General features: G+C 45.2%; 1 protein-coding gene across 1 annotated transcript in view; it reads right to left on the minus strand.

Annotated features, from left to right (window-relative positions):
• Window positions 1-268: 268 nt before the first annotated feature.
• The window catches only part of TULP3 (TUB like protein 3), a 70,964-nt gene continuing 44,249 nt past the window's right edge, over window positions 269-26,983 (minus strand). The window contains exons 3-11 of the mRNA XM_045295953.1: window positions 20,004-20,163; window positions 19,295-19,471; window positions 14,110-14,243; window positions 13,551-13,748; window positions 11,502-11,614; window positions 6,482-6,596; window positions 4,353-4,451; window positions 2,981-3,152; window positions 269-2,291 (exon numbers count right to left, since the gene is read on the minus strand). Coding sequence (XP_045151888.1) covers window positions 2,158-2,291; window positions 2,981-3,152; window positions 4,353-4,451; window positions 6,482-6,596; window positions 11,502-11,614; window positions 13,551-13,748; window positions 14,110-14,243; window positions 19,295-19,471; window positions 20,004-20,163 — 1,302 coding nt within the window. The 3' untranslated portion in view covers window positions 269-2,157. The remainder of the gene's footprint in view (window positions 2,292-2,980; window positions 3,153-4,352; window positions 4,452-6,481; window positions 6,597-11,501; window positions 11,615-13,550; window positions 13,749-14,109; window positions 14,244-19,294; window positions 19,472-20,003; window positions 20,164-26,983) is intronic.

Here is a 26,983-nt window from a genome sequence, read left to right on the forward strand (position 1 = left end):
TAATTAAAAAGATTACCTCGTTGTGTGATAGCGGTCAAGGTGTTCCAGCCACCATCCCTGGATCACACAATCTGCGCGCGGCACTCGATGCGTGTCATGCACACCCTTGGCCAGCAGGTGGTGCCACGAAACCAGAGGCGCTTTGCTGCGGCCTCGCCTAACATCCAGCTAATACCATGGGCAGGTGGGGACGACCGGAATTCAGAGCAGGACAGTCGGAAGTCGGAGCAACTTTCGGGCCTTTGTAAAGAGTGGTAACACGTTCTTATATAAATCATCTTTTATTTTTTAGCATACAAAAGGTATAAATATGATTTATGTAAAACCAATCACCGCGCACAGGAAGCTGGAAGACACCCGGGGGCTTCAGGGGTGTGGGGAAATTGGATTGAAAGACCCAGGGAGTCCCCTGGTGTCCTCCAAGGAAGATAGTGCAGGGGTCCCCCGCAGGATCAGATCCCCTCCCCCGGCGGTAGCACCCCTTCCCTCAGCCGCTGCTGCGGTCCATCCGTCCATCCCTGCGCTGCTCATGGAGAAGTGAGCAGCTTCCTGCTTTCAACCGGGGTGGCTGGCTGCGCAGGCAGTCCGGCGGGACGGTGGGAGGGAGTTGGGAAGGGCCCGAGCGCACTTCTGTCCATGAGGCACTTGATGGGGAGCATGCCTGAGAGGAATCCAATCATGCCACAGGAAAGCATGTGGGGCCTGGGAGCCAGCAGTCCCTGCTCCTCGACCCCAGCACAGGAGGCTTGACTTAGCAGCAGCAGCAGGCGGGAAGAGCCGCTGGTGCATGCCCTGTGCTGGTAACTGCTCAGTGCGCAGGCTCTGGACTGGACGGCGCCGTCCACACAGTCTGCTGGGAGGTGCTAACCATGTGGACCGCTCAGGAGGAGTCTTAGGACCTGGGAGGACCAGCTGCCCGCAGCTCTAACGTGCTTACCATAACCTCTGCCTTGACAGTGACGATGAGAAGTCACCACAGAGAATGTGCTCTTGCCTCTTACACTGCCTACAGGGAGGGTCCGGGTCTCCTTGGCCCGTGTCGCTGGGGGAGGCACTGTCAAATGACCCTCAGCTGTAACGCACTACGGTCACTTTCAGAGTTGACGCGTTAAGGTCTTCACAGAAATTAAAACAATGACATCAAATTCTTACATATTGATCAAACACTGGGCCAGAGCCGCTTTGAGACTAAGATCAGCGCTAGCCAACCTGCTGAGGGGCAGGGGTTCCTGTGGCCCCAGTGCCTTCCCAGCCCAGGGGGACACAGGCCGGTTCTGGGAGACAAACGCCACACTTGCTGCACCAGGAAGTGCGCTTCTAAATTTGTTTACGAGTGAGCACTAATGCTTCTGGGGAATGGTGGCTGCTGCCGCCTCCTCCTGTGGGGGCTCTGATGGGGCAGCAGAGCTAAGTCACCTGCGTGGACTCCAGATGGCAACTGAAGGCATTTCCCCACCGTGATGGTGGAATCTGCACGAGGAACCATCACCATCAAAGAAAGTAGAAACTGCCTACAGAGATGCTGTGCAACCAGTCTTTAGCTCTCATCTGAACCGCTGCTGCTTCCCAAATATACTCATTCTCCACTGAGCATCTCCTGACTATAGATTTATTGTGAAAGGGTTCCAAGCCCACAGCTGATGCGGACATACCTGAAGCAGGTGTTGGCAAAACTAGGGCCTGGGCCAAACCTGGCCTGTTGTCAACTTGTGTAAATAGGACTGCACTGGAAGACAGCCACACTCACCATGAGCGGTCTGTGGCTGCTTTCAGGCTACAGCGACACAGCTGAGTAGTTTAGAGACTGGGCTCGTGCAGACGACAGTATTTACTGTCTGTCCTTTGCAGAAGTCAATGTGTGCAAGCCCTGCCCTGGAGAATAAAGGCAAGGTGGGGAATTGCTCTTCTCCGGGAAGCTAGAGGAGACTGGACTCGTGAGCAGTGACCAAGGTGCTGTCAATGATCTCTCAACCGTGCTCAACTGCGATTCCTGATTAAGCCTAAAAAGCCCTATGGAGTTTGAGTGTGTGTACACGCACACTCGGGTGTTTCACCAAAGAGATACGCGTGTATGTCTTGGGACGAGGGAGACTAACGATCTGCTTCTGAGAGCGCCACAGCGATGCAGGTCAGTTCTGCGCCTGCGGTTCCGTTCTCTCACTCACAGGCCAGCTTGCTGTCACAGCTAGAAAGCCCAATGGCAAAGGCCTGGATGGCGCACAGGGGGTAGTTGTAGTCCAACGTAAATATGTCCTCCGACACACGTCCAAACTGCATGACGATATAGTCGGCTGTAAGCCAAGGAGTTCGGGCGTTAGAAGGTAGTGTAATTGTACCAGGGAAAAGGCTAGTTAAGCCACAGAAATCCTCTACTGAATCCTCCACGCGCCACCAGAGCAAACAAACTCTGTGCCTGTAGTCCATTCTGACTCCTGCGACCTCACAGGGCAGGGTAAGCTGCCGCGATGGGTGTCCCAGATTGCAGCTCGTTACAGCAGTAGGAAACCCGGTCTTCTCCCAAGCCAGTCACTGGGTCTCTTCCAGCTCAAACCTGGGGATGCTGAGACTGAGAGAAAGGAGTGCCTGCCCATCAAGGGCAGGGTCGCTCTCAGACCCTCTCAGCCGCAGAGCTGGAGGTTAGTCCTGACGAGCACCAAGGCCAAGCAGAGAGACAAGCCAAGGGGAGTGAACTGAGAACAGTGCCAGCTCCGTGGGCTGTTTGTGTGTGCTACCCCGATCCGCCTCCCTGAAAACTTCTCTGAGCTGCCACGGTAAATCTCTCCTACTCCCCTCCCTTCCTCAACACAGTGGCTCACGAGTTTTCTTCTAAAATTGTCCTTTTGTTTTTCCAAAGAAATGACCTTTCTAAAGTAATTAGCAGCTCCCTGATATAATAACCCCCTCCCAGCTATGGGAAACGCTCATTTCTCACGTCAGAACGTCTCTCCCCTGTTCCCGCCCAGCTCTTCCTGTGGCTTACGGTCATTGTCGTGGACGATCTGGAAGTTCTTCACAGACGCCTGCGTGACCCGGCCATGAAAGCTCAGGACGTAGGACTGGACGTCATCATTCCAGACGGGGGCCTTGTTGTGCAGTTCAATCAAATTCTCCATTATTTTGTTTTCCCATTTGCAAAATAAGCTCTCGTGGTCCTGCTCAGAGGGAAAACCTGGTTAAGAACTCATTCAGTCTCAATCACGAGAGAGAAGATGGAGTGTGTGTGCGCGTGTTTGGGGTGTGTGTGTATGTGCGCTTTCTCCTTTTCAGAAAGGGTAAAGCAAAAGCAAACAGAGCCACAAAGTACCCTAGATTTCTTTCATCCTTATGTGATACTCAGCATTTCTCTCTGTAGACCAGCTAATTCGGAGTGAGCAACTTTAGCAACTATTGTGAAATGAGACTTACTCTGAGGTTCTGGAATGGGTCTCTCCTAAAGAAAACTGGGACCCATCCTCGAACCTGGAGTTCCAGCAACATGTGGACACACAGCATGAGCACGTGCACAGAGCTGACCCTCGCACAGGGTGATTCCCACTGCGCAGGCCCGAGACGCTGGTCATCTGCATGAGTAGCATCCTCTAGTAAATTGCATCTTGTTGTAAAAAAGTAATCTCGAGATTTTCATGTATTTCAATCATACCACAAACCTCGAGTAACATCATGAGAGTCATTCAAAGTGCCACTAGTGTTGTCGGAAGAACTCCTGAGATCGGCCACTGCCTGGCCTGCCGTTTCGCGGCGACAGCACCCAGCGGAAGGGCCATTGCCAAAGAAAAGGAAGTTCGTGAAATCTTGCTCTGTGGGCGATGTCTCTCTTTTTCGTTTCTTTTTTTTAATCATTTTATTAGGGGCTCATACAACTCTTATCACAATCCATACACACAGCGATGTCTCTTTTTATCTTGTACGGAAAACTCAGCTTTTATGTTGGTGTAGTATATGAGACATATAACATACAACATTTGTGTTCATTGACTGTTACTGGTAAAGCTTCTAGTCAACAATAGGCTATTAATTAATTCACCTTTTTAGAAAGTCAAAGGTTGTAAGATTTTTTTCCTGTGTGAGAGGTCAGTACGTCTAACCGCTCTATTGTTCAAGTTTTAACTGTGTATGTATGTAGTGTGTGCTCATGTGTGTGTGCATATATATATATAGATTTCCCCCTTCCCTAATTGCTCTCTTCTGTGTTGTAGTCTTGTTTTTAAGCATGCCTTTGCTGATCAAATATGTTCAAGTGTTAACTGTGTATACGTGTGTGATATAGATGTGAGTGTATTCTTAATTGATCTCTTCTCTATGGTATTCTTATCTTTTACAGTTCTTTTGCTGATCAATATGTTCTTACTTACATTTCGTGGCCGAAAAGGTATCCGTTCATGACTCATATTCATCCCGGGAATAATCACAGACATTTTCCTAGGGCCTTTAAACCCAAGTACATTTGTTTCCTAGAAGACAGGAAAGGGAAGTAGAAGTGGGAAACTCAAAGGAAAGAAACCACTGTCTAACAGGAGCCTCTCCTGGGCATGTGCAATGTTGACCCTGTCAGGAGACGCAGCCATTACACGGTGCAGTACTACTGGGGCTCAGACAGACAGGCAGACAAACAAACACAAACTCACTACCAAGTTGAACTCAGGGCTACCCAGTACGCCAGGGCAGAGCTGCCCCTGGGTTTCCAAGACTGCGTCTCACGGGAGTAGAAACCCTCATGTTTCTCCTCTGAGTAGCTGACGGGTTTAAACTGTTGACCTCGTGGTAAGCAGCTCCACGAGGGATAGTGTCAAAACTAGGGAAGTAATACTATGCCTGGTCTTAAACCCAATTTTGCACAGCTGGATTTAAAACAGATTCTATTAGCTTGAAACTTCACTTACTCTTCCTTGTCAGCAATATGTGCACTGACTGCAGCCGCTCTGGCCCAGGGTGCTGTGGGAAGCGCGGAGCGCCTACTGTTGGCTGCTCAAAGCCACCACGCACCCATCGACACCACAGGCTGAGAATCTCTGTAACACTGCTGAGTCGTGGCAGTGGGCTATTGGGGGCCTAGTAAGCAAACTGTCTAACTTTGTCACCATCAACAAATAATTACCGTATATACTAGACTATAAGCTGAGTTTTCAGCACATTTTAAATGCCATTTTTGTGGTAAAATAAGGTACCTTGGCTGATAATCGGGTCAGCTTATACTCGAGTATAGACGGTAGTTCTCAAGGCAGGCATGATACTATGTGCTACAATGAGTACTACAGCTTACATTAAATAGGGCGTGTACTAAAACCAAACACCAAACTCACTGCCATCGTGTCAATTTTGACTCAGAGAGACGGTATTTAGGGCTTCTGGGGCTTTTATTTAAAAAGCTTTGGAGCAGACAGATCTCATCTTTCTCTCAAGGAACTGCCAGTGGGGTCTGAATGACTGATCTCGTGGTTAGCAACCCAATGCTTAGTTGACAGCCACCAACGCTAGACGACCAACAACTCTGATCTCTATTAACCTGGCAGAGTGTATAAATAAACACATTAAACAGGTACTCTATCTCTAAATGTATGTGGGGAAATGTAATGCACACGTTACAATACTTTCCTGAGACGAGAGAGGCGATGTGTTATAAGGTGCTGAGTCAAACTGTTCTCAGACATGTAGAGTAACTTCACTTAGGGAAGGTGAAACTGGGATGAAACCAGCAGCTACACTGGGCTCGTTCTTTCTTGCCGTCTTTTGCTCAGCCGCCCCTTCAAGGCCTCTGTGCTTCTGGCCCTGTGCTAGTGTGGATAAAGCAGTGCGCTCGCGCCTGCAGTTTCTGGCAGAGCCAGTTCATCTGCAATATGCAGTATGGAATACAGTCGTCAGGTTACGAGACAGGGTGCCATGGGATGTCATTCCAAGGTGTGATTCTCTGATGGCCTGATTAACCCAAGAGGCCTTAAGGAGAGGGGTGGTTCTCACCGAGGCTGGAGCAAAGCCACTAGGGATGGGGTGGGGCTAGTGTGGTTAGAATGACACGGGGGCGGGGCAACGGGAGGGAGACTAAAGCGTTAGGACTTTACTCCATAGGCAGTGGGGCCCAGAAAAGACCTGAAACAGGACGACAAGACCCACCGGAGCACTGTTTTAGGAAGACGTATCTGACAGCAGTATAAAGCAGGCTAGAAGGGAAAAGATTCAAAGCAAAGGGCCAGTGTCTAAGTTGTGGTCACCTCTGGCTAATGACTATGGTGTCACGGAGGCCTGAATCCCTACAGAGAGAGGCATCAGGGCAAGGGGAGAAGGGAGAGGAACTATCACACAGGGAGGAGCAGCACTGGACGGGCCAGTGCACTAGCCACAGCAAGTGAGACAAATACATGGAGAGCCGGGAACCGCGGCAGCAAAGAAGGATCTCGCAGAAGCAAGCTTGGGAGCGAAGGCGATGGCTGTCTTTGGTGGCATTGAACTCTGAGCACCAGCAGCGTGAGCTGAGGGTGGCACTTACGTAGCAGATGACCGCCAGCTCTTGCCGGGTGTGGGCCTTCTCTACCAGTCCCTGGGCCTTGGTGGGGCTGACCCCATGGTCATACACTGTGAACCTGCTGCCCGTGAGGTTAGATCTGGAATCAGGAGAGAAAGGTACCAGGGTGAGCTACAGTGTCTCTCTCAGCCACAGCGTCTATGAGAGGTAACTAACCTCTCAGAAGTGAGGAGGCTGATTTCACCTAGTCTCCAATGTCTACGGGTTCATGACCACTTTGTCGAAGATCTGAAAGGAGGTAAGAAATTTTTTGTTTCTTAATTTATTTTATTGGGAGCCACCCTTACAGATATCGTACCATGTAATGGCTCAATCACATCAAGCAGTGTTACAGTGTATCACACAACTGCTAACACACCAGTTTCAAAACATTTTTTTCTTCCTGAACTCCTTGATATCGGCTCCCCTTTGTCCCCTTCCCCCAACCTCCCAGGAACCTTTATTATTTCTTTTTCCTATAATAGTGTTTTGGGGGGCTAGGCCAGACCTCACACAACCCATCTGTCCGTTCACACACAGTTCTGTTGCCAACCCCATTGAGTGCGCTTACACAGTCCTCAGTGCTGTCTGCTGCCTCTCCCCCCAGGAAAGTTTTTAAAGATTACCATTCTCAGTAAAAACTCATTATAAAAAGGATGGTTATGAACTTGATTTCTTAAATGTAACATGAGCAAATTTCAGGTCAATAAATAGAGCTAGTTCACTTTAGCTATTGTGTAATTTCCACAAATGGAAGGACTATGATTTATTTATCAATACATTCAAGAAATGTTTGTTGAGCACCTCCTGTGTGCCAGCTATTATTTTAGGGAGTAAGGACATAATGGTGAAGAAGACAGTCTCCCATCTCCTGGAATGTTTATTCTAATATGGAAAGGCAGACAATAAACAGACAAAATAAGGTAAGTATGAGGGAAATTTACAAAAACGACGACAGTGGTAGACGGTGCCGTCTCAGAGTGTGGTCAGAGAAGCCTCTCCTCGGACACGACACGAGCCAAAGTGTGGAGGAGCGGAGAGGGCTTGGACAATGCGGAGGAGGAGTGTGCCCGGCAGAAGACTGAGTAGCACAAGTCGAGGCAACACTGAGCTTAGCGGACTCAGGGATTATACGGAAGTCCGAATGGCTGGAGCAGAGCGAGGGGGAGCTGGAGGGGAAATGAAATCAGGGAGTCAGGGGATAGGTCACTGAAGGACACGTTCAACCCTGGGAAGGACTTTGGGCTTTAAGTGCAATGGAGAGGCAGGCATTAGAGGGCTTTGTGCATGCACATGAGTGTGGTGTTAATCAGATTTTTATTTTTAAAAGTTCATCTGAAGAAGAAAAAAAGTTTATCTGGTTGTGGTATGGAAAAAATAGACCAAAAGGCAAGTACAGAAGTGGAGAGGAGAGTTAAAAAGACAGGGAAGGCAGAGAAGCAGGGCCCAACCTCTGACTCCTGTGGACAACAACTGCTGATGGGAGAGAGAGAGAAGAGAAGCAAAGCTAAGGCTTGAACAGACGATGAACGGTGCTACCACTCACCGAGAGGAAGGTGATGGGAGGAAAGGCTTTGGGGAGGGAACTCAAAATGAATTATCTTCTAGACAGGAACAACAGACGAAAACTCACTGCCATGGAGTTAGTGTTGACTCAGAGCAACCGGGGTGGGCAAGGCAGGACTGCCTCGCAGGGTTTCTGAAACGCTACCTCGTCACAGGAGTACAGAGCCTCGTCTTTCTCCCCAAGAGGGGCTGGTGGTCTCGCACTGCAGACCTTTCGCTTAGCAGCCCAATGCGTCACCACTGCACCACCAGAGTTCCTCTAGACACGGCAGGCTTGAAAACGCCATGAGCATCCAAATGGCGATGTGAAGTAGGATGGACAGGTGAAATTTAAACTCGGGGGAGCCTTCAGGGTTGAATGCGTAAACTTGGAGAAGACTGATATATAGGTGATGGTGGTTAGTGCTGAGTGGTGGATAAAATCACTGTAAAGGAGGAAAGATAGAGGGAGAAGAAGGGGTCTGAGGAAGGTCCTTGGAACACACTAGCACTTAGCAGTCAGGAAGAAGATCCTAGAGAGCGGAAACAGAACACCTTGCCAGAAAGCAAGAAGATAAAATGGAAATAATGTAATTGCAACAGCAAAGAAAATCCTTCCACTGAAAGTCAAGTAAGTGAGGGCTGTGATGACGAACCCCTGGATTTAGACCTGTAACGTCTGCTGGGGTCAGTGACAAGAGGTTTCAGCCGGATGTTGGACTGAAGGTGGTTGTGCCCATCAGGAACGTCACCTTGAACTAAGGTGTCTAAGTTCCAATAATGAGACGTGGCAATACCAGGGACCTCTCGACATGAAGCTCTGATGACAAGTCACAGCGGTGGTATTCCTGCCAAAAGGCATCACGTGAATTTAATCATGTGGGAGATAAACTGCCATAGAATGGAGGCCAACTTGTGGGTGCATAAGCAAATGTGGTGAACAAAGCTGATGGTGCCTGGCTATCAAAAGATATAGCGTCTGGGGTCTTAAAGGCTTGAAGGTAAACAAGCGGCCATCTAGCTCAGAAGCAACGAAGCCCACATGGAAGAAGCACACCAGCCTGTGCAGTCATGAGGTGTCAGGGATCAGGTATCAGGCATCATCAGAACAAAAAAATCCTATCATTGTGAATAGGGGGAGGGAGTGCGGAGTAGAGACCCAAAGCCCATTTATAGGCCACTGGACATCCCCTTACAGAAGGGTCTCGGAGAGGAGACAAACCAGTCACGGTGCAATGTAGCAACGATGAAAATACAACTTTCCTCTAGCTCCTAAATGCTTCCTCCCCCACCATCACAATCCCAATTCTACCTTACAAATCTGGTTAGACCAGAGGATATACACTGGTACAGATAGGAACTGGAAACACAGGGAATCCAGGGCAGATGATCCCTTCAGGACTAGTGATGAGAGCGGTGATACCGGGAGGGTGGGTTGGAAAGGGGGAACCGAATATAAGGATCTACATGTGACCTCCTCCCTGGGGGACGGAGAACAGAAAAGTGGGTGAAAGGAGACGTTGGACAGTGCAAGATATGGCAAAATAATAATTTGTAAATTATCAAGGGTTCATGAAGGAGAGGGAGTGGGGAGGGAGGGGAAAAAATGAGGAGCTGATGCCCGGGGCTTGGGTGGAGAGCGGATGAGGGCAATGAATGAGAATGATGAGGGCAGTGAATGTACAGATGTGCTTTACACAATTGATGTCTGCATGGATTGTGATAAGAGTTGTATGAGCCCCTAATAAAACGATTAATAAACCTAACTGCAAAGAATGGAGGCCAATTCACAGTGACCCCATAGGACAGGGTAGAACTGCCGCTGTGGGTTTCTGAGACTGTAACTGCTTACAGGCATAGAAAGAAAGCCCCGTCTTTCGCCTGAGGAGTGGATGGATGGTGATTTCAAACCACCCAACACATAGCCACTATGCCATCAGGGGTCATGAGGAAGCATCAGATAAACCCAAACTGAGGGATAGTCTACAACTAATGGGCCAAAACCCTTCCAAAGTGTTAAAGTCATGAAAGGCAAAAACACCATGAACGGAAACAACACAAATCCCTTGGGAACTGCCCAAGCTGAAGGAGACAAGACCAGCTACAAGCAGCATCCTGGATTGGCTGGCTCTCCGACCAGAAACAAGATCATGAGTGGGGCAAACAGGGGATCTGAGGAAGGCATTATCAGTGCCTCCAAGGGGGTTTCCTCGTTTTGATCACTGCATGAGGGAGGTAGTTGTGTGCTGCCGAACTGGGTTCAGCTCATAGCAACCCTGTGCGCAGAGAACACCCCGGGGTTTCCTGAACTGCCATCTCCATGGGAGCAGGTCGCCAGGTCCTTTCTCCTGCAAAGCCACTGGTGGGTTGGCCCACCACTGAAGCTGAGTGCTTACCACCGTGCCATCAGGGCCTCCTGGTGCTGCGGGTAGGAAAGATGTTCACATTTGGGAAACTGGCTGAAAGGAACTCTGTACTGTGTAACTTTTTTTCTAAGTTCAAAAGTATTTCCAACTGGAAAGTTAAAAATAAAGGTTGAGGAAGGAGCCGATGGGCAGCATAAGTATCTCCTCAGGGTTTACAATGAAGACGAAACGATGACTCGTCACGGGGAGAAGAAAAGGTGGGATCAAAGGAGGGCTGTTTGCTTGGTTTGTTGTCAATGGAAGTCCTCTCTGCTTGTAAACGAACCCAGCTCAAAAGGGCGGCGTGACATGCTGGAGAGGCACAAAGGCCTTGAATTAGGGAGAGTGAGCAGAATCCAGTGAAGGTAAAGGTGTGGTCTGACAGAGCAGTAGCAAGTCTATGTATCGCTGTGACAATAGGGAGGCAAAGGATATCCACCTGGATGCAGGCAGGCGGAAGTTCCTTTCTGACTATCCCTGCTGCTCAGGGCGATCAAAAGCACGGCCATCATCTGGGAGGAGTTGGGAGGCAGGAGAAGGGGGACGGGAAGTCTGAGAAGAGAGACAGGGAAGACTCATCTCAGATTGGGAGAGACAGTTGCTTCTTGGGCCTCTCTAATGTGTGGTTAAGTGAGATCAGTTCCCTTGTTTCTCTTTCCTCCAGCTACGTTCAGCAACCACACCTGTCTGTCAGTCTGCTGCGCTGTGGTGGTTTGCGTGTTGCCGTGACTCTGGAAGCCATGACACGATCCCCAAACCAACCGCGTAGCAGTAGGTTTCCCAATGTTAGTGATCTTGGCATTCTGGATTATGATTTTTAAAAATTATTTTTAGTACACACTGAATCCATGAGTTTCGTTTATCACTGTGTTTTACTTTTCATTCTCTTTAAACGGGTGTTTGCTATGCGCATACACAGGCCCGGATGGCTGGGTTAGCTGGCCCCTTGAACTAGCCATCTTCTGTACAGATAAAACATCTGCAGTCAGACCCACTCTGATGAGAGGAACAGAAGCATCAGAACAAACGGGAGGACTGACACAGGCCACTCTTACCTGAGTTTGCCGATGTAATTTTCCCCCGCACGAGATAAATCTAGAGGATCAGTGGAGATGAGGTAATTGGAAGTTTTGCTCTTTTTCCGCTTTCTTGCTGCAAGAAGAAACCTCTAGAAAAAGAAAGGTGTCAGTGAAAAATTAAGGCAAGAGAAGCCCAAGCTTTGTCTTACCCAGTCACTCAACAAGTATTTAGCAAATGCCTATCAATCACTAAGTTGCTGGTCTCTGGGTCTTTCCTCCTTTCTGACGCTCACTCTGCTTCCTAGAATTCACTATCTGTTCCCTTCCAAGACGGCTGCTTGGAATTCACTAGCTTCATTCTCTTATCTAGTTGCTTACACGTGTATCCCCAAACATGACTTCTAAAAAGCCTCCTACAATGCCATGTCTAAGAAGCCCAACTTTAGAAGACACTGGCTCCTAGCCCCCTTACCCTCTGCAGTCACTGTCCTAGTATGCCTGTTATATTTGTTGTTGCTTTAAACCCCTGTGCTCCCGGTGACATGAACAGTCACTTTATGCACCCTTCCTTAAGCTCCTGAGTTTAGACAATCCGTCACAGGGAATCAGGGGAGCAGAGATGGCTAGAGTTCAGAATCTGCTATATCACTTCATGTGATAAGTTATTCTCTTAGCCCCACGGACCTCTTCCATAATAAGAAACACTATTTTGTTCAGAGAAGAAACTTGTCCACTGGACTAAGAAACTCATATGAATCACGGCCTCGTCTAACCCAAGACCAGATAAACTAATGATGCGTGCCGCCCAGCTGCCACCACTGACCATTCTGACCAGGGAGTTACTAGACGATCCTGAATAGAATGGCAGCAAAATGTAGAATGAAATTAAAATTCCTGAAAAAGGCCAGACTTACTGGACCATTATAGAGACTACAAGAAACCCTTGGATGATCACTGGAAGATAAACTTGGAACTTGGAAATGAAGCTATCTCTGGAGGTCAGCTTTCAGCCAAATAATAGATTGGTTTATAAGATAAACAGCAGCACCCATGATTAATGCGCACCCTTAAAACCACCACCCTAACAGCTGGCATTTAGCCACACATGAAAATGAGCAGGCAAGGAGGCAAAGGAGGCTCGATCAACGGAAGTAACAAACATGATGGAAATAAAAGAGAATCCTGACACAGTGTGAAAACAATGTGGATACATATCATTAAAAAGTTGGGGGAAAGGAGGAGCTGATGCCAAGGGCTTAAGTGAGGAGCAAATGTTTTGAGAATGTTGAGGACAAAAAATGTGCTAATGTGCTTTACACAATTGATGTTATGTATGGATTGTGATACGAGTTGTAGGACCCCCAATAAAATTATTTAAAAATATATTATTAAAAAGTACGCTAATTTTGCTGTATACACTTTTATCAAAAACACAATAAAATGTTATTTCAAAAAAATAAATTTTATCTTGCAAGGTCATTATATTTTATTTATACATATCTTACAGTGTATGCCTGTGTGCCTGATAATTAGTAAACACAATAAACAGTGGCTATAATAACAATGATATCTATTATCATTTTATAATTTCTAGGCTCTTAAAAGTTAACCATTCACACACAAAAGAAGTTGTTCATTAGCAAGTATTAATGGCCTCAAACTTATACAGAATGAATTATAATTTGTAGAGTAAGAAATAAGACATTTAACTTGAATATTTTTCTAGATTTCTAACTTCTTCTATCTCCTAAAATTTGTTCACCTTCCATGTCATATATAATAAAAATACACAATGAAGAGCACTCATGAATACTCCCAAGTAAGTAACAGAATAAGAATAAAATAATCACATGCAAACATTCTCTTCCATTTTAGATAAAATTCTTTTTGGAGCAGAGGGAGGGGTAGGGTCTTGCCTATTTAGAACTATGAACTCCTTGAAAACACTGAGAACACAATTATCTGGGAATTAGTAGATATAATCTACTTCCAGCTGACTTGGCTTAACAGTAGGGCGATTTTCCTATCATAAGGCACATTCTTCCCTTCTACCTCAAGATCTGCCGGAAGACTCGGTTCTCTTACCTTTTGATTTTTATCTTTTTCCAAGAACATACAATAAGTGGGGAAGAGACGGCGATCCATTCTATTTTTATTCCTGATTATTCGACACTTGATTGTGACACCTCGGGGGGCAGGGCTGTATGCAAACTCCTCTAAATTCTCCACTTCCCCCAGCTGGTTTTCAGTCTGCTGTGCTGCAGAACCGGAAGCCCCTGGACCCTGCAAGACCAAACCTGTGTGAGCAATGGCGGCCAGCCGGGAAAATGGCACTCAGTGAGAGACCCTACATGGGGAACCAAAACACCTTAACTGATTACGTCTGTAGTCTCATGACAAAATGAGGGGAAACTCAAACAATTAAATAAGGATCGGAATAGTGAGAGTAATGAAGTAGCTACACAGGAAGAGGGAGGCAGCCTCACAAAGCTGACTTGAGGTGAAAATTTAGGGACACGAGCTTAGTCTGAATTCAAGTTCAAATCATCTAAAGGGACTCTCACCAGTAACGGTACTTAATACTGAAGGTATGTTTAGGAAATAGTCAGGTCCGCTCAGAGAAAGGCATTTCAGAGCTACGTACTGCGGTTGATTTCTGGCTGGATGCAGAATCGGGTCTTTCTGTTTCTGAATTTGGTGAATGTGATCTTAATTCTTTCCCTCCTTCTTCCTCCCCATCGGTCTCCTCCTCATCAAAGTTTAAACTGCCTGAGATTCCTGGCAGAAAAACAAGAGCTGTCAACAACTGTCAACTCCAAACTCATGGCTGGCGAATCCGCTCTGGCTCATAGGGCCCCGGGTGCCCGGTAGACCTGCCCCTGTGGGTTTCCGAGACTGTAGCTCCAGGGGACTACAAAGTCATGGAATGACCGGTGGTTTCCATATGCTGACCTTGTCACTAGCAGCCCAACATGCAGATAGTCCGCCACCAGCGCGCTTGTCAACCCTGGTTTGAAAACGACAGTTTCATTTTTCTTGCTTAAAACTTTCCCAGTTATTCCTAGTTACATCTATTTCATAAAAACCGACCATTATTTCTCCATAAAAAAATGTCATCTCTGTTAAAAATGTCAACAAGTATCTGCTAACCCTAGGTGGTTACCCAAGAGAAAGGAAACATGTCCACGCAAAGTATGCACACAATGTTCACAGCAGCTTTAGTGTAGCAGCAAAAAAACGAAAATCAACCCAGATGTCCATCATTTAGATCAGGGGTGGGCAATGTCCGGCCGATGGCTGTAGAAGGCCCTAGAAATCATCAGTCCCAGTGACATCACAAACCTCATCAAAGAAAGGCAGCTACAGCATCACGTGGGGTGAGTTAATGAAATGTTTGACAATTAAATGCGTGGTCTGTGAATGATGTTATAAATACCCAAATGGTCCTTGGCAGAAAAAAAGGGTTCCCTAGCCTTATTTTGATAGAGATTGTGGTACAGCCATGCAATGAACTACCATCAACAATAAAAGGGACAAACAGTGTAATGACCAGGATGCTAAGGTCTGTTACAGTCAATCAACTGAAAGGAAGTTTCCTCTGGGGTGTGGCCTACTTCCAATATAACTGACTGCTGTGGAAAAGCTTGTTTGCTTTCTGCCGGGTCTGGATTCTGCATCTGGCTGGTCATTGATCTCCAGTTCTTTGCACTTCAGCCAGTGGACTACAGTATTGCCTGTCAATCTTGGAAGTTGCCAGCAGTCTCACCTGCCAACCTTGGATTCATCTGCCTCTGTGGCAGAAGCTTGCCAACTGACCTGCCGATCTTGCCATCATTCAGCCCTGTAGCTATGAGACAGAAGTCTCCAGCCCGGCCCCTCATGTATGGGTTTGGAATTTGCTCCCTTCTCCAACTCTGTGCCCATGTCCTTGATCAGGAGCCTTTCTCTACACACACACACAGACACACACACACACACACACACACACACACACACACACACACACACACACACACACGCTTCACTAGTTCCGCTTCTCCCACAAGCCTGGCTTAAGACGGCGAGAGAAGATGTCCGCCTACAGCACAGGTGCAGAGCTAGGACCTAAACTGAGCTCCCTTTCTCTTCGCTAAGTTATCCTTCATACAATAGTTGAAATCACCTGCAAATCATGGATTTAACAAGTAGACTTAAAGCCAGGGAGGGTGGCTTTTTTCTTCCAGCCACTTCCTGCTCACATTCAACTATCTCTGAAGAGTTTTTACACAGCTCACAATTAAATTGATAGTGGTTTTACTTGAAGGCGCCCGTGGACAAGATAAACACTGGATTGTCAAAAAGTGATCTGAAGTGAAGCATGAGGCTTCACAAAGTTCATTCAAAATTCCATGATCTCTTGATGCACGTGTGCACAGCCACACAAAAACCTGAACATGAATGTTCACGGCAGCTTTATTCACAATTGTTAAAAAGTAAAAACAATGCCAACTGAGGAATGGAAAAAAATGTAGCATACCTATATAATGGGCTATTACTTGATAATAAAAGAGAGCTAAGTATTGATACATGCTACAGCATGGGTAAACCTTGGCAACAGAATGCTAAGTCAGAGCAGCACAGCATAAAGGACCCGTATGACACCTTTCGTGTGAAAGGCCCGGAACAGGCCTACCAGAGACAGAAAGTAACTGAGGCTGCTTAGAGGCTTTGTGGGTAGTGGAGGTTGGTGGGAAACAGGAGATGATGGCTAGTGGATACAATATTCATTCTGAGATAATGAAGATGCTCTAAAATGGACTGTGATATTTGCATAAGTCTGTAAAAATATACCAAATACCATTAAATTACGTACTCTAAATGTATAAGTTGTATGGTACGTAATTATCTCTTTTTTGTCGCCCAAAGTCAGAAAACTTGAGATGTGACTGTGATCTCGACATCTTTGCTCGTACTGTGTTTTCAAGTGTCATTTTTATACCAACACTCAGTTTATACGAATGTATGGATGAAGATGAAGGTCAAAGAGTTCTCCCGAACCTTTAGGACAGCCTAATTGGACATACTCGTTGAAACTGTCACTTCTTAAGTTAATCAGGAGACCTCTTAATAGGTTTTATGATGCAACTGGCCTACATGTAAGAGGCATCATCTGTCACTAAAAACTAGTTCCAATTAGTTCTATGACACAGCCCTACTTGCTACTAGCCCTCACTGAAGATATGGGTGCTGTAGCAAAGAGCAGTGAAGAAATCAGATAGTGCCTGGCTAACTGAAAGAAGCAAGCAGTCATCTAAGTGAGGCATCAACTAAGTCCACACAGAAAAAGCACATCAGTTTGTGTCATCTAAGAATTATAAATGAAAAAATCCAAATCTAGGAGACAACGATATCAAAGCTTAAATTCAGAAACACTCGGTTTTTGGAAGGCTATGGATGATAGTGGAAACACAGAAATCCATTGGCAGGATGTCTCCATTAAGCCTCTAGTGAATTCCCTCTGACCAGAGTTCAGGGATGACCGTAGTCCAGCGAACAGCCCGCTGTCACACAGAGAACACAGTGAAGTCCATTATGGCAGATGGAGTTAGGTTACAATGTAACACTTATGTGATCTCCCTGTCTCACCCATCTTAAATCTGTTCCAGTTTTTAATATTTTTCTGATTTCTTTTCAATTGAGGGTTTTGCTGTTTTGTTTTATTTTGTCATGTTAGATTTTTAAAATGTGTTTCTTGATTTTGTTTTGTGTATTTTTCTCTATATGAAATCCAGGACAGATAAACTTATAGATATATCTATAGAGACAGTAACTGTATTATTAAGTACCTGCGGTCATGGCAAGGGGGAGATGGGAGGCTAACAACAATAACTACAAGAAAGAAGAAAATGTTTTAAAATTGACTGTGGCAATGATTACACAACTCTTCTTAATATGATTGAACTACTGAATGATATGCCAATATAAAACAAAAAGAGTGGGCTAGTTCTGAGAAAAAGCAGAGCAGGTATGTAATCGGGTTGGGCCACAGGAGACAAGCTGGTTCTGAAGGGATAAAGAACTGGGCTAAGAATCTGAAAATTTAAAGAAAGAATAAATCTAGTCCTAACATTAGGAAGCCAGATGACTTGGTAATTTCACGTTTAGTTAAATACAAGGTTCTTTCTACTCCAACTCCTACTTGTCCAACTGTCTCTCCTTGTATTTTCTTTTGTTGCTGTCATGGGGAAATGCCACAATTATGCTCAGATTAGAAAACAGAAAATGAGGCAGAGAACAAAGTAAGTTGTTTGCTCCTCTCCCAGCCAGAAATGGCATCGTTGAACTCCTGAAACTACTGCTTTGGATGGATCTTTAAACCTTAAACCCAAAATATCTGCCCAACGCCTTCTTTAGAACCAAGCAATAAAAACCAAAAACCAAAGTCACTGCTATTGAGTCAACCCTAAGAAAGCCTCCTCTTTTCCTGAGCACCACGGGTAGGTTTAAACTGCTGACCTTGTGCTTAGCAGCTCAACACATAACCCACAAACCAAACAAGTTCAGCCTCGTTGGTACTGAAATGTCTGGCTGGAGGGCTGGTACCCTCATGATAGGATCAAACTGACTACCGCAATTCAAAAGGTTGGACCCTCAGGGGGCAGTGAGTTCAGGTGAACGAGGTGAAAATCACGTGGAAAAGGAAAGAAAGACGGTTCAACAACGTGGGGGTGCAATCAGTGTCACTAAATTGTACACGTACAAACTACGGAATTGGTGGTCAGTTTGGATATTCTCAGTAATAACAAGGAATAAAACACATTTTAAATCACTTTGAAACCACAAGGAAGCTGGCTCCACAACTATGGTCTAATTCACCTCACTACTCTGCCTCTGCTATACCGTGCATGTCTGTCTTCTGTCCCAACATTCAGAAGCATTATGGTTTTTGATAGCTGGATGCTTTTGCACCAGCAGTATGACCCAGGACAAATGATGTAAGTAAGCTCTCTTGAGAACTAATTTTCTTTTCTGTAAACTGGAGAGTCTAATATGCACAGATCTCTTAAAAGAACTGTCATAAATATTAAATTAAATGAGATAAAGTATGTCAAGAATCTGACACACAGCACACATGCAAAACGCTAGTTTGCAGCTGCTTCCAAAGCTGGTACCAACATGAGCAGACATGGATCCTTCACCACCCCATTAAAATCACGGCTTTCTCCTGAAGCCAGTCTTCTTCCTTCTCACTGTTCTATGACAGTAATCCTCTTTCTCCCCTGGGTTTCACGTTTGTATACATCATGCTGTACTTTAACTCTAGGTCAAGGTCATCAACCACACCGTCCATCTACTAACCAGATTTCCTGCATTCACACTTGCCATCCTCCAATTCATTCTTTAGGGCGCAGAGTCTTATTTCCACAGTCCAGACCTGCTCATAGAACTCCTCGTAAGTTCCCAATACTCCCCAAATAAAGTAGAAATTCCTTAATATGGCCGATAATGTGACACACAAGCACACACAGTTTTCTTAGTCAGCATCGACTATGGCAATGAATTTGGTAATATGTGTGTGTGTGTGTGCGCGTGCGCGTGAGTATACGCATGTGCGTCTGCAGCCTGTTTACCGCTCTAGGATCATCTCTCTCTATTCCCCTAGTACACATCACACTCGATTGGCAGGCACTCTGAACTGGCCAGCTCCTCTATTGTTGACAATGGCCAATACTCAGATATCGAAAATTCTTACTCTCTCTGTAAAGCCCTCAGCCATACTGTGAGCAATTTTGAAACACCTGGATCAAGATGCAGCAACAAAGGGCCTTCCGGTCACTGCCCACCCTCACCATGCTTCTGGAGGATCTCCTGAAGATCTAGCTTCGCAGCCGTCTCCGTTGTGCCTTCTTCATCCAAGATCTGGTCGGTATCTTCTTCTGTAGCAGAAGAGCCGACTGAGAGAAGGTGAAGTTTGGTTTCCAAATCTTGGGTCTCTGGCTTCAGGAAGGCAGCTGGACCATCAATGCCTATAGGTCCAAAAGAAAAAAGAGAGAGAGAAGTGCTGTTTGGCATTAAGACTGTGTTACTGTGGTTACTGACTCCTTCCACCGAGTTGGTTCCCGCTCAGCGGGACCCACTGCGATAGGGCAGACCTTGCCGCCACTGGGGCTTTGTGGTTGTGAGCTTTACAGAACCAACTGTCAGGTCTCTTCTCCCCTGAAGCCACTGGGAGGGCTCAAACCACCAACCTATTGCACCTATAAACCACCAGGGCTCCTTATTAAGACCGTAAGCCCCTCAAACAGGATGTTTTGGACTAATTCATTAGGCATCTAAAACCACAGTTCCAGAATGGATGTAACTTTGTACCAACCTGCACTGATTAAAACACTGCTATCACCCTAACTCAGAGAAGCACAGTAAGATTATTACAGGTGTGTGAAAGTACCTGGCTAACAATGCAAACACTGTCCTTTTGGCCCATTTGAGAATCCACTCCTCGATCTGTGAAAACTATCCCCGCCCCCTCCATGGAAGAAATGCCGCCTCAATACACACCATGTAGGATGGCATCGTTGCCAAGGGCATCAGGTTCCACTAATCGAGTTTGTTCCTCTCTGCCTCTTGGCCTGGAGTGGCAGAGCCTGACTTCTGCGTTTGGCTGGACCATGAGTAGCTCAAGGCGTTTTCTCCTCTGCTTCTTCTCCAGCAGTGCTCTCTTGAAAAACAGTAAGTGACGGGAACCCAGGAGGCAAGAGAATTTTGGGAATGATGAGGGCAACAAATGTATAGATGTGCTTTACACAATTGATCTATGTATTGTGATAAATTGTATGAGCCCCAATAAATTGATTAATTAAAAAAAAAAACAAAAACAGTAAGTGACATTGTAGACAGGAGAGTAACGACATGACCAAGGCCCGTAAAACATTTCCAGGTTGTTTTTCTCATCAAACCTCTGGTAAATTTCTTTTCTCCATTTAATAATTGGGAAAACTGGGGCATGGAGAGGAGCAAAGATTCATTCACTCCTTTAATAAGTATTTATTAAATACCTATATGAGTCTATTTAAAATCAAATAATATGATGCTGGCCATGCTAAGGTTATGACTCAGGTCTATTAAAAAAACCCACAGTAGTTACCATATTTTCCAAAACAAGTTTAGGGTATATGAACACTTACGTATTAGGGGTGAATGGAGGAGCACAGCGACAGTGTTCACCACATGGCAGAATATGGGGGATTATTTTCTTTTTCTAATTTTCTATGCTTTCCAGATTTTCTTACTTTTGTAAAGGAATAAAAAGTTTTATCCTCTAACACCAAATTATTTTCATGTTTTAATCAGCTAAAGAATAGTAAGTTTTGGCTTTTTTCTTATTTTACGTAACAGAAATTAAACAAATTAGGGCCCAGGATAAGAAGAAAGGAAATGGCAAATGGAACATTCCTAAAAGAAGGCAATCCATTCTGTGGGTTAAAAGCTAAGATTAACTATGTCACTCGAAGCAGGGAACCAATACAGAGCTCTGAGGGGGGAGCCCCAAGCCCAACTACCAGGACAGCCTCCTGACCCCACAGAATTCACTTCAGAGGACAACACTGAAGCTACAGCTCCGGAAAAGGGGCATGTCTGATCAGAGCACATGGGAGCAAACGAAGGGGGAGGAAGAGAGGGTGGAGCACATCTTGGTCCACCAAACCCTGAGGGTGATGATATCCCTGCTCAGAGCAGCCAATGCACAGAAAGGACCATAGGGCTGGCTCCACACAACGTCCCTCACTTACCCATAGCACTACGGGGGACAACACTGGAGACACAATGCGGGAATTGCACTTGATCTGACCCCACCACACTGAGACAAAACACTAAGGGCATTGCAACAGAACAGCAAGGGGGGCAAAACAATGAAGTCCCCAGGGAATACCAAAAATAGACTTTGGGGCCAGGGCATGGCACCCCTTCAGATTTGACCAGAAAACACTCCTAAAGGTCAACACAGACCCTGAACTATTTACAGGCTATTTACTATTTATGTTGTTGTTTTCTTTTGTTGCTTTGTTTTGCTGTCTTGTTTTTTGTGCATATTATTCTCTCTGTAGGTCTATCTAGAAAAGATAGGCTGAATAAACAATCTGGAGAAGAAAACAATGGGACCAAAGGTTCCGAGGGGACATGGGAGAGGGGGATGAGGGGGGATGGAAGTGGATGTTAACAAACCCAGGGACAAGGGAACAACAAGTGATCTAAAATCGATGGTGAGGAGGGAGTATGAGGCCTGGTAGGGCGATATCCGAGAGGAATTACTGAAACTCAAATGAAGGCTGAGCATGATAGTGGGACAAGAGGAAAGGAAAAGGAAACAGGAAAGAGCTAGGAGCCAAAGGGCATTTACAGAGGTCTAAATAAAGGCATGTACATATGTAAATATATTTATATACGAGGATGGGGAAATAGATCTATGTGCATATATTTATAGGTCTAGTATTAAGGTAGCAGATGGACATTGGGCCTCCACTCAAGTACTCCCTCAATGCAAGAACACTTTGTTCTATTAAACTGGCATTCCATGATGCTCACCTCCCCACTACGAGTGGGTATATAAGCAAATGTGGTGAAGAAAGCTGATGGTGCCTGGCAATCGAAAAATATAGCATCTGGGGTCTTAAAAGGCTTGAAGGTAAACAAGCGGCCATCTAGCTCAGAAGCAACAAAGCCCACATGGAAGAAGCACCCCAGCCTATGAGATCACTAGGTGTCGAAGTGATGAGGCATCAGGCATCAAAGAACAAAAAAATATTATCATTGTGAATGAGGGGGAGTGCAGAATGGGGACTCAAAGCCCATCTGTAGGCAACTGGACATCCCGTTATGGAAGGGTTGCGGGGAGAAGACGAGCCAGTCAGTGTGCAGTGTAGCAACGATGAAACACAACTTTCCTTTAGTTCCTAAATGCTTCCTTTCCCCCACCCCACCCCTGCCCCTGCCCCACTTTCATGATCCCAATTCCATCTTATAAATCTGGCTAGACTAGAGGATGTACACTGGTACGGACAGGAACTGGAAACACAGGGAATCCAGGACCGATGATCCCTCCAGGAGCAGTGGTGAGAGTGGCGATACTGGGAGGGTAAGGTAGAAAAGGGGAACCGATTACAGGGATCTACACATAACCTCCTCTCTGGGGAACGGACAACAGAAAAGTGGATGAAAGGAGACGACGGACAGTGTAAGTTATGGTGAAATAATTTATAAATTATCAAGGGTTCATGAGGGAGGGGAGAGAGGGGAAGGAGGGGGGCAATGAGGAGCTGTTGCTAGGGGCTTAAGTGGAGAGCAAATGTTTTGAGAATGATGAGGGCAACGAATGTACAAATGTGCTTTACACAATTGATGTATGTATAGATTGTGATGAGTTGTATGAGCCCCCAATAAAATGACAAAAAAACAAAAACTCACTGCCACAAAGTCAATTCTCTCACAGAGACTTTGCAAGACAAGGTACAGCTGCCCTTCTGTGGGTTTCCAAGGTTGAAACACTTTGCGTGAGTAGAAAGACTCATCTTTACCCCGTGCTTTCAATGTAAGCTCCTGGTTAGCAGCCCAACCCGTAACGACAATTGTGAAGATACTCACAATTATGTTACCAGAGTTCCTGATAAAAGGACAAGCAACCCTTTAGTTGTTGAATGCAAAATCGATTATCTGAAGTGTAAACCTTCCCCTAATTCACAATAAAAGCTGTTTTGTTTTTTTAAAGACAAGTAACCCAACTTAAACATGTTTTTAGGGTTTGAATAGACATTTCTCCCAAGCGATATGAAAAATGTCCATTAAATACATAAAAGATGTTCAACATCATCAAATACTACACCACATACCACTTCATATGCCCTAAAAGGACTCAAATTTAAAAAAAAATTAAACCATATAATACAAGTGTTAGCAAGTATATCATTGCATTGCGGGTGGGATGTAAAATAACGCAGCCATTTGGAAAACTGTCTGGCAGTTACCGTAAGACCCAAGTGTGAAGAGTGACAAATGACGTGGGTTGATGTCTGACCTCCAACAGCTGCACACAGGGAAGGGGATCAAATACCACACCAGCATCCGCCAAGGCAGGTTTCTGAGAGGCAAAGGTCGCCTGTTATCTCTCCCAAGGCACTCGTTGTTTCTCAGCTGGGTTCAATAATTCACTGCAGTGGCCACACAATACTCGGAGGATACTCATAATTACGGGCTGACAGGTATAATTCAGGTGAGAAATGCTCAGAATAAAGGTGTCCAGTCAGGACAGGCTCTGCCCTGTCCAGCAGTGGTCTCTGGTCCTCGGTCTTCTGTCCTGTCCTGCTTGGGCAGTGTTACGAAGATTTTTTTTAGAGCTGCCAGTAAATGCCCAGAAACATGCCACTCCTCCACAGGCCTCAATCTGAAGAGCAAGTTCTATCAAGCCTAGGCCCCTCAATTCCACAACTCCGACTCCAGTCTGAAAGCACTCAGCTTTATTTGCTGCATGAGCTGCCAAGTCCACTGCCGTTTCATGCTCTGGGCTCCTGCTGCTGCTGCTGTTTCTTGGATCTCTTGGTCCACAGGGCATACCCTCTACTCTGCTCTTCTCTCATCCCCGTACTGAGATGCTACCCCTTCCTTCTTCTGAGAAGGTTCATTTTATATCCAGCAGGATGGCAACGAAAATGAACCCTGTCACAATTGCTCACAGCTGAAACATACAAGCTGATCAGTGCTGCTCCCCGTTTCTTACTCAGACCTATCAGAAACAAGTAGTTTGGGGGGAGTAACGAACGTTATGGTTAGAAGAGCCATATTCAATCATTGACTGCACGGCGGGCACCCTTACATCACAGGGCAACATCCTTTCATTACAGTTGGTGTCGGTTTGCTGACCCAAGGAGCTGGACAGAGGCTTCCGGCAGAAGGCAGGGCCTCTGGGCATTTACTGGCTGCCTTCAAAGAGCTTCAGGCCACATAATTGAAAGGTCAAAGACCAGAGTGCCCTGCCTGCAGGCCCGACTGAGAAGAGGTTGTCCTGTCCTAACAAATGACTTGAGCTTTGGTAACCTGCTAATGTCTCGAAGAAATCCTGTAACCATGAGTACTGTCTGTGTGGCCATCGTCATGAATTACCACCTCAACTGAAAAGTTAGGGAATGGGGTTGGAGGGGCAGCTTGTGGCAGAACTGTTAGAAGGTGGTGCATATCTGACCACGTAGAAATCTGCCTCCACTAATGCTGAGGTCTGCTTTTCCTTCCCCCTTATCAAGTGTGAGGTGGTCAACTAACTGATGCCAACCCCTTTTCAGTTCTCCTTTCTCCACCCAACATTGCTAATCCTAGGGTTATTACCCACGGGGAGTGAAAAGACGTTCACACAAAAATCCTAGACACTATAAATATTCACAGCCACACAGTATTAGTGAAAAATTAGAAACATCTAAATGTCAACTAATGACTGACTAAATAAAATATGTGTACCCATACAATGGAATTTTATTCAACAATAAAAAGGAATAAATTATATACCGACATGTGCTACAACACGATGAACCTTAATATCATTACATTAGGTCAAAGAAACCATACACAAGACACATCTGGATACTCAGCATGGTTTTGTGAAAATTCCCTTACTCTTGTTAGGTAATCTCATTCTTTTCTTTTTTTCCTCAAAAGTTTTATTGGCACTTCATCCACATGTCATACAATTCAATAATTCAATCATATCAATAAAGGCTGTACAATCATCACCACAATCAATTCTAGATTTTCTTCTTCCTTGTACTCATTGTTATTCATATAATTATATTTCTTAATTGTGGCAAATATATAAGCAACAAAACTCTCCAATTCAACAACACCAACCTCATTTTATTGGGAGCTCTTATAGACATCATAACATTCCATAGTTCAACACTTCAAGCAGTGTAACACAGTTGTTACCACCATCAGTTTCAAAACATTTTCTTTCTTCTTGAACTCCTTGATATCAGCTCCCCTTCCACCCCACCAGACCCCCCAGGAACCCTTATTCCTTTTTTGGCCACATCTTACGCAATATATCCATTCACATCCAATTCTGTTGTTCAATCCCATTGAGTGGGATTATGCAGTCATCAATCCTAACAGCTCCCCATTCTCTTTCCCATACCTTCAAGGAACCATTACTCCTGTTACTGTTTCTGATGGGCTATCTATCTTGACTTTCATGTACAGAACGATCTTAAATATACAAATGAACATCAAATCTAACATGATTAATGAGGTAAAACAAATCAAAACCATAATTGTAAGGGAACAGAAATACTAAAGAACTAGAGGATAGTTATGTGGTTCATCCATGCCATATCACACCCTGGATCTACCATCCCTTCCACGTGGCCCTTCTGAGGGGGACTGTCCAATTATCTGACAGGTGGGTTTTGGATCTCCACTAAATCCACACCCTTTCACATAGATTTGGTTGATCACACAGACTGGAGTACTTCTTCCATGTGGGCTTTTTGCATCCCCGCTAGATGGCCGCTTATTTAACTATAAGCCTGTAAGACACTAGAAGCTCTATCTTTTAATAGCTGGGCACGATCATCTTTCTTCACCACATTTGCTAATGCACCCGTTTTGTCTTCAGCATTCATGTCAGGAAGGTATCATGCAATGCCACATCATTAGAACACACCATTTCTGTACTGAGGTAACCTCATTCGTATGCTCAAGGTTGCATCTCTGACATTTAACACCAAGCTAATACTTGAAACTAAAAGGGATTTTTTTCCTGTAATTAAAAAAAAATTCTCGATTTAGATTTTATATTTTTGTATGAATTGAAGAATATATTACAAGCCAGTGACCTCTTCTGGTAAAAACTGAGCCAACTTGAGAGTGGGAAGCTTATTTTTCACTTAACTTCTTTTTAAAATTATTCACATTCTTTACATATGTTATTACCTATATAAGTAAAAAAAGAAATTCTTAAAATCTGCGCTAATAAAGGTTTATAAGTCTCAAGATTTATACAACATATATACCACATATAGTATTCTCAATTAAAAAATTCCAAAAAATTGAGGCGACCTTTAAAATTTTAGAAAATGTTAGCTATACATGAAATTTGGAACACTAACGGCCAATTAAAACAAGTAGTTGTTGAGTTAAAACTGGATTCTGTTCCAGTGGTTTCATGGTAAATGGCTTCTGACATAAGTCAAAGGCCTCAATTTCCCCCCCCCTCATTATTGGCTTTTATTATACGTATCTTTATAAATCCAAACTTTGTCATTGGGGGTTGGAAACATTGCATATAAACATACAGATAGATACACTTTAACATTACATAAGGTACAAGTATATATTACTAATGATCCAAACCAAACCGAAGGTTCTGCCATCAAGTGCATTTCGACTCATAGCGAACCTCTGGGACAGAGCAGAGCCTCCCGAGGGCGTCCAAGACTGAGTCTGAGGGAGCACCACCTCTGGGGCAGAGCAGAGCCTCCCGAGGGCGTCCAAGACTGAGT

The sequence above is a fragment of the Echinops telfairi genome, unplaced genomic scaffold (assembly GCF_000313985.2).
Source record: "Echinops telfairi isolate 266 unplaced genomic scaffold, ASM31398v2 ScPeMD7_6273;HRSCAF=7185, whole genome shotgun sequence".
Lineage (NCBI taxonomy): Eukaryota > Metazoa > Chordata > Mammalia > Afrosoricida > Tenrecidae > Echinops > Echinops telfairi.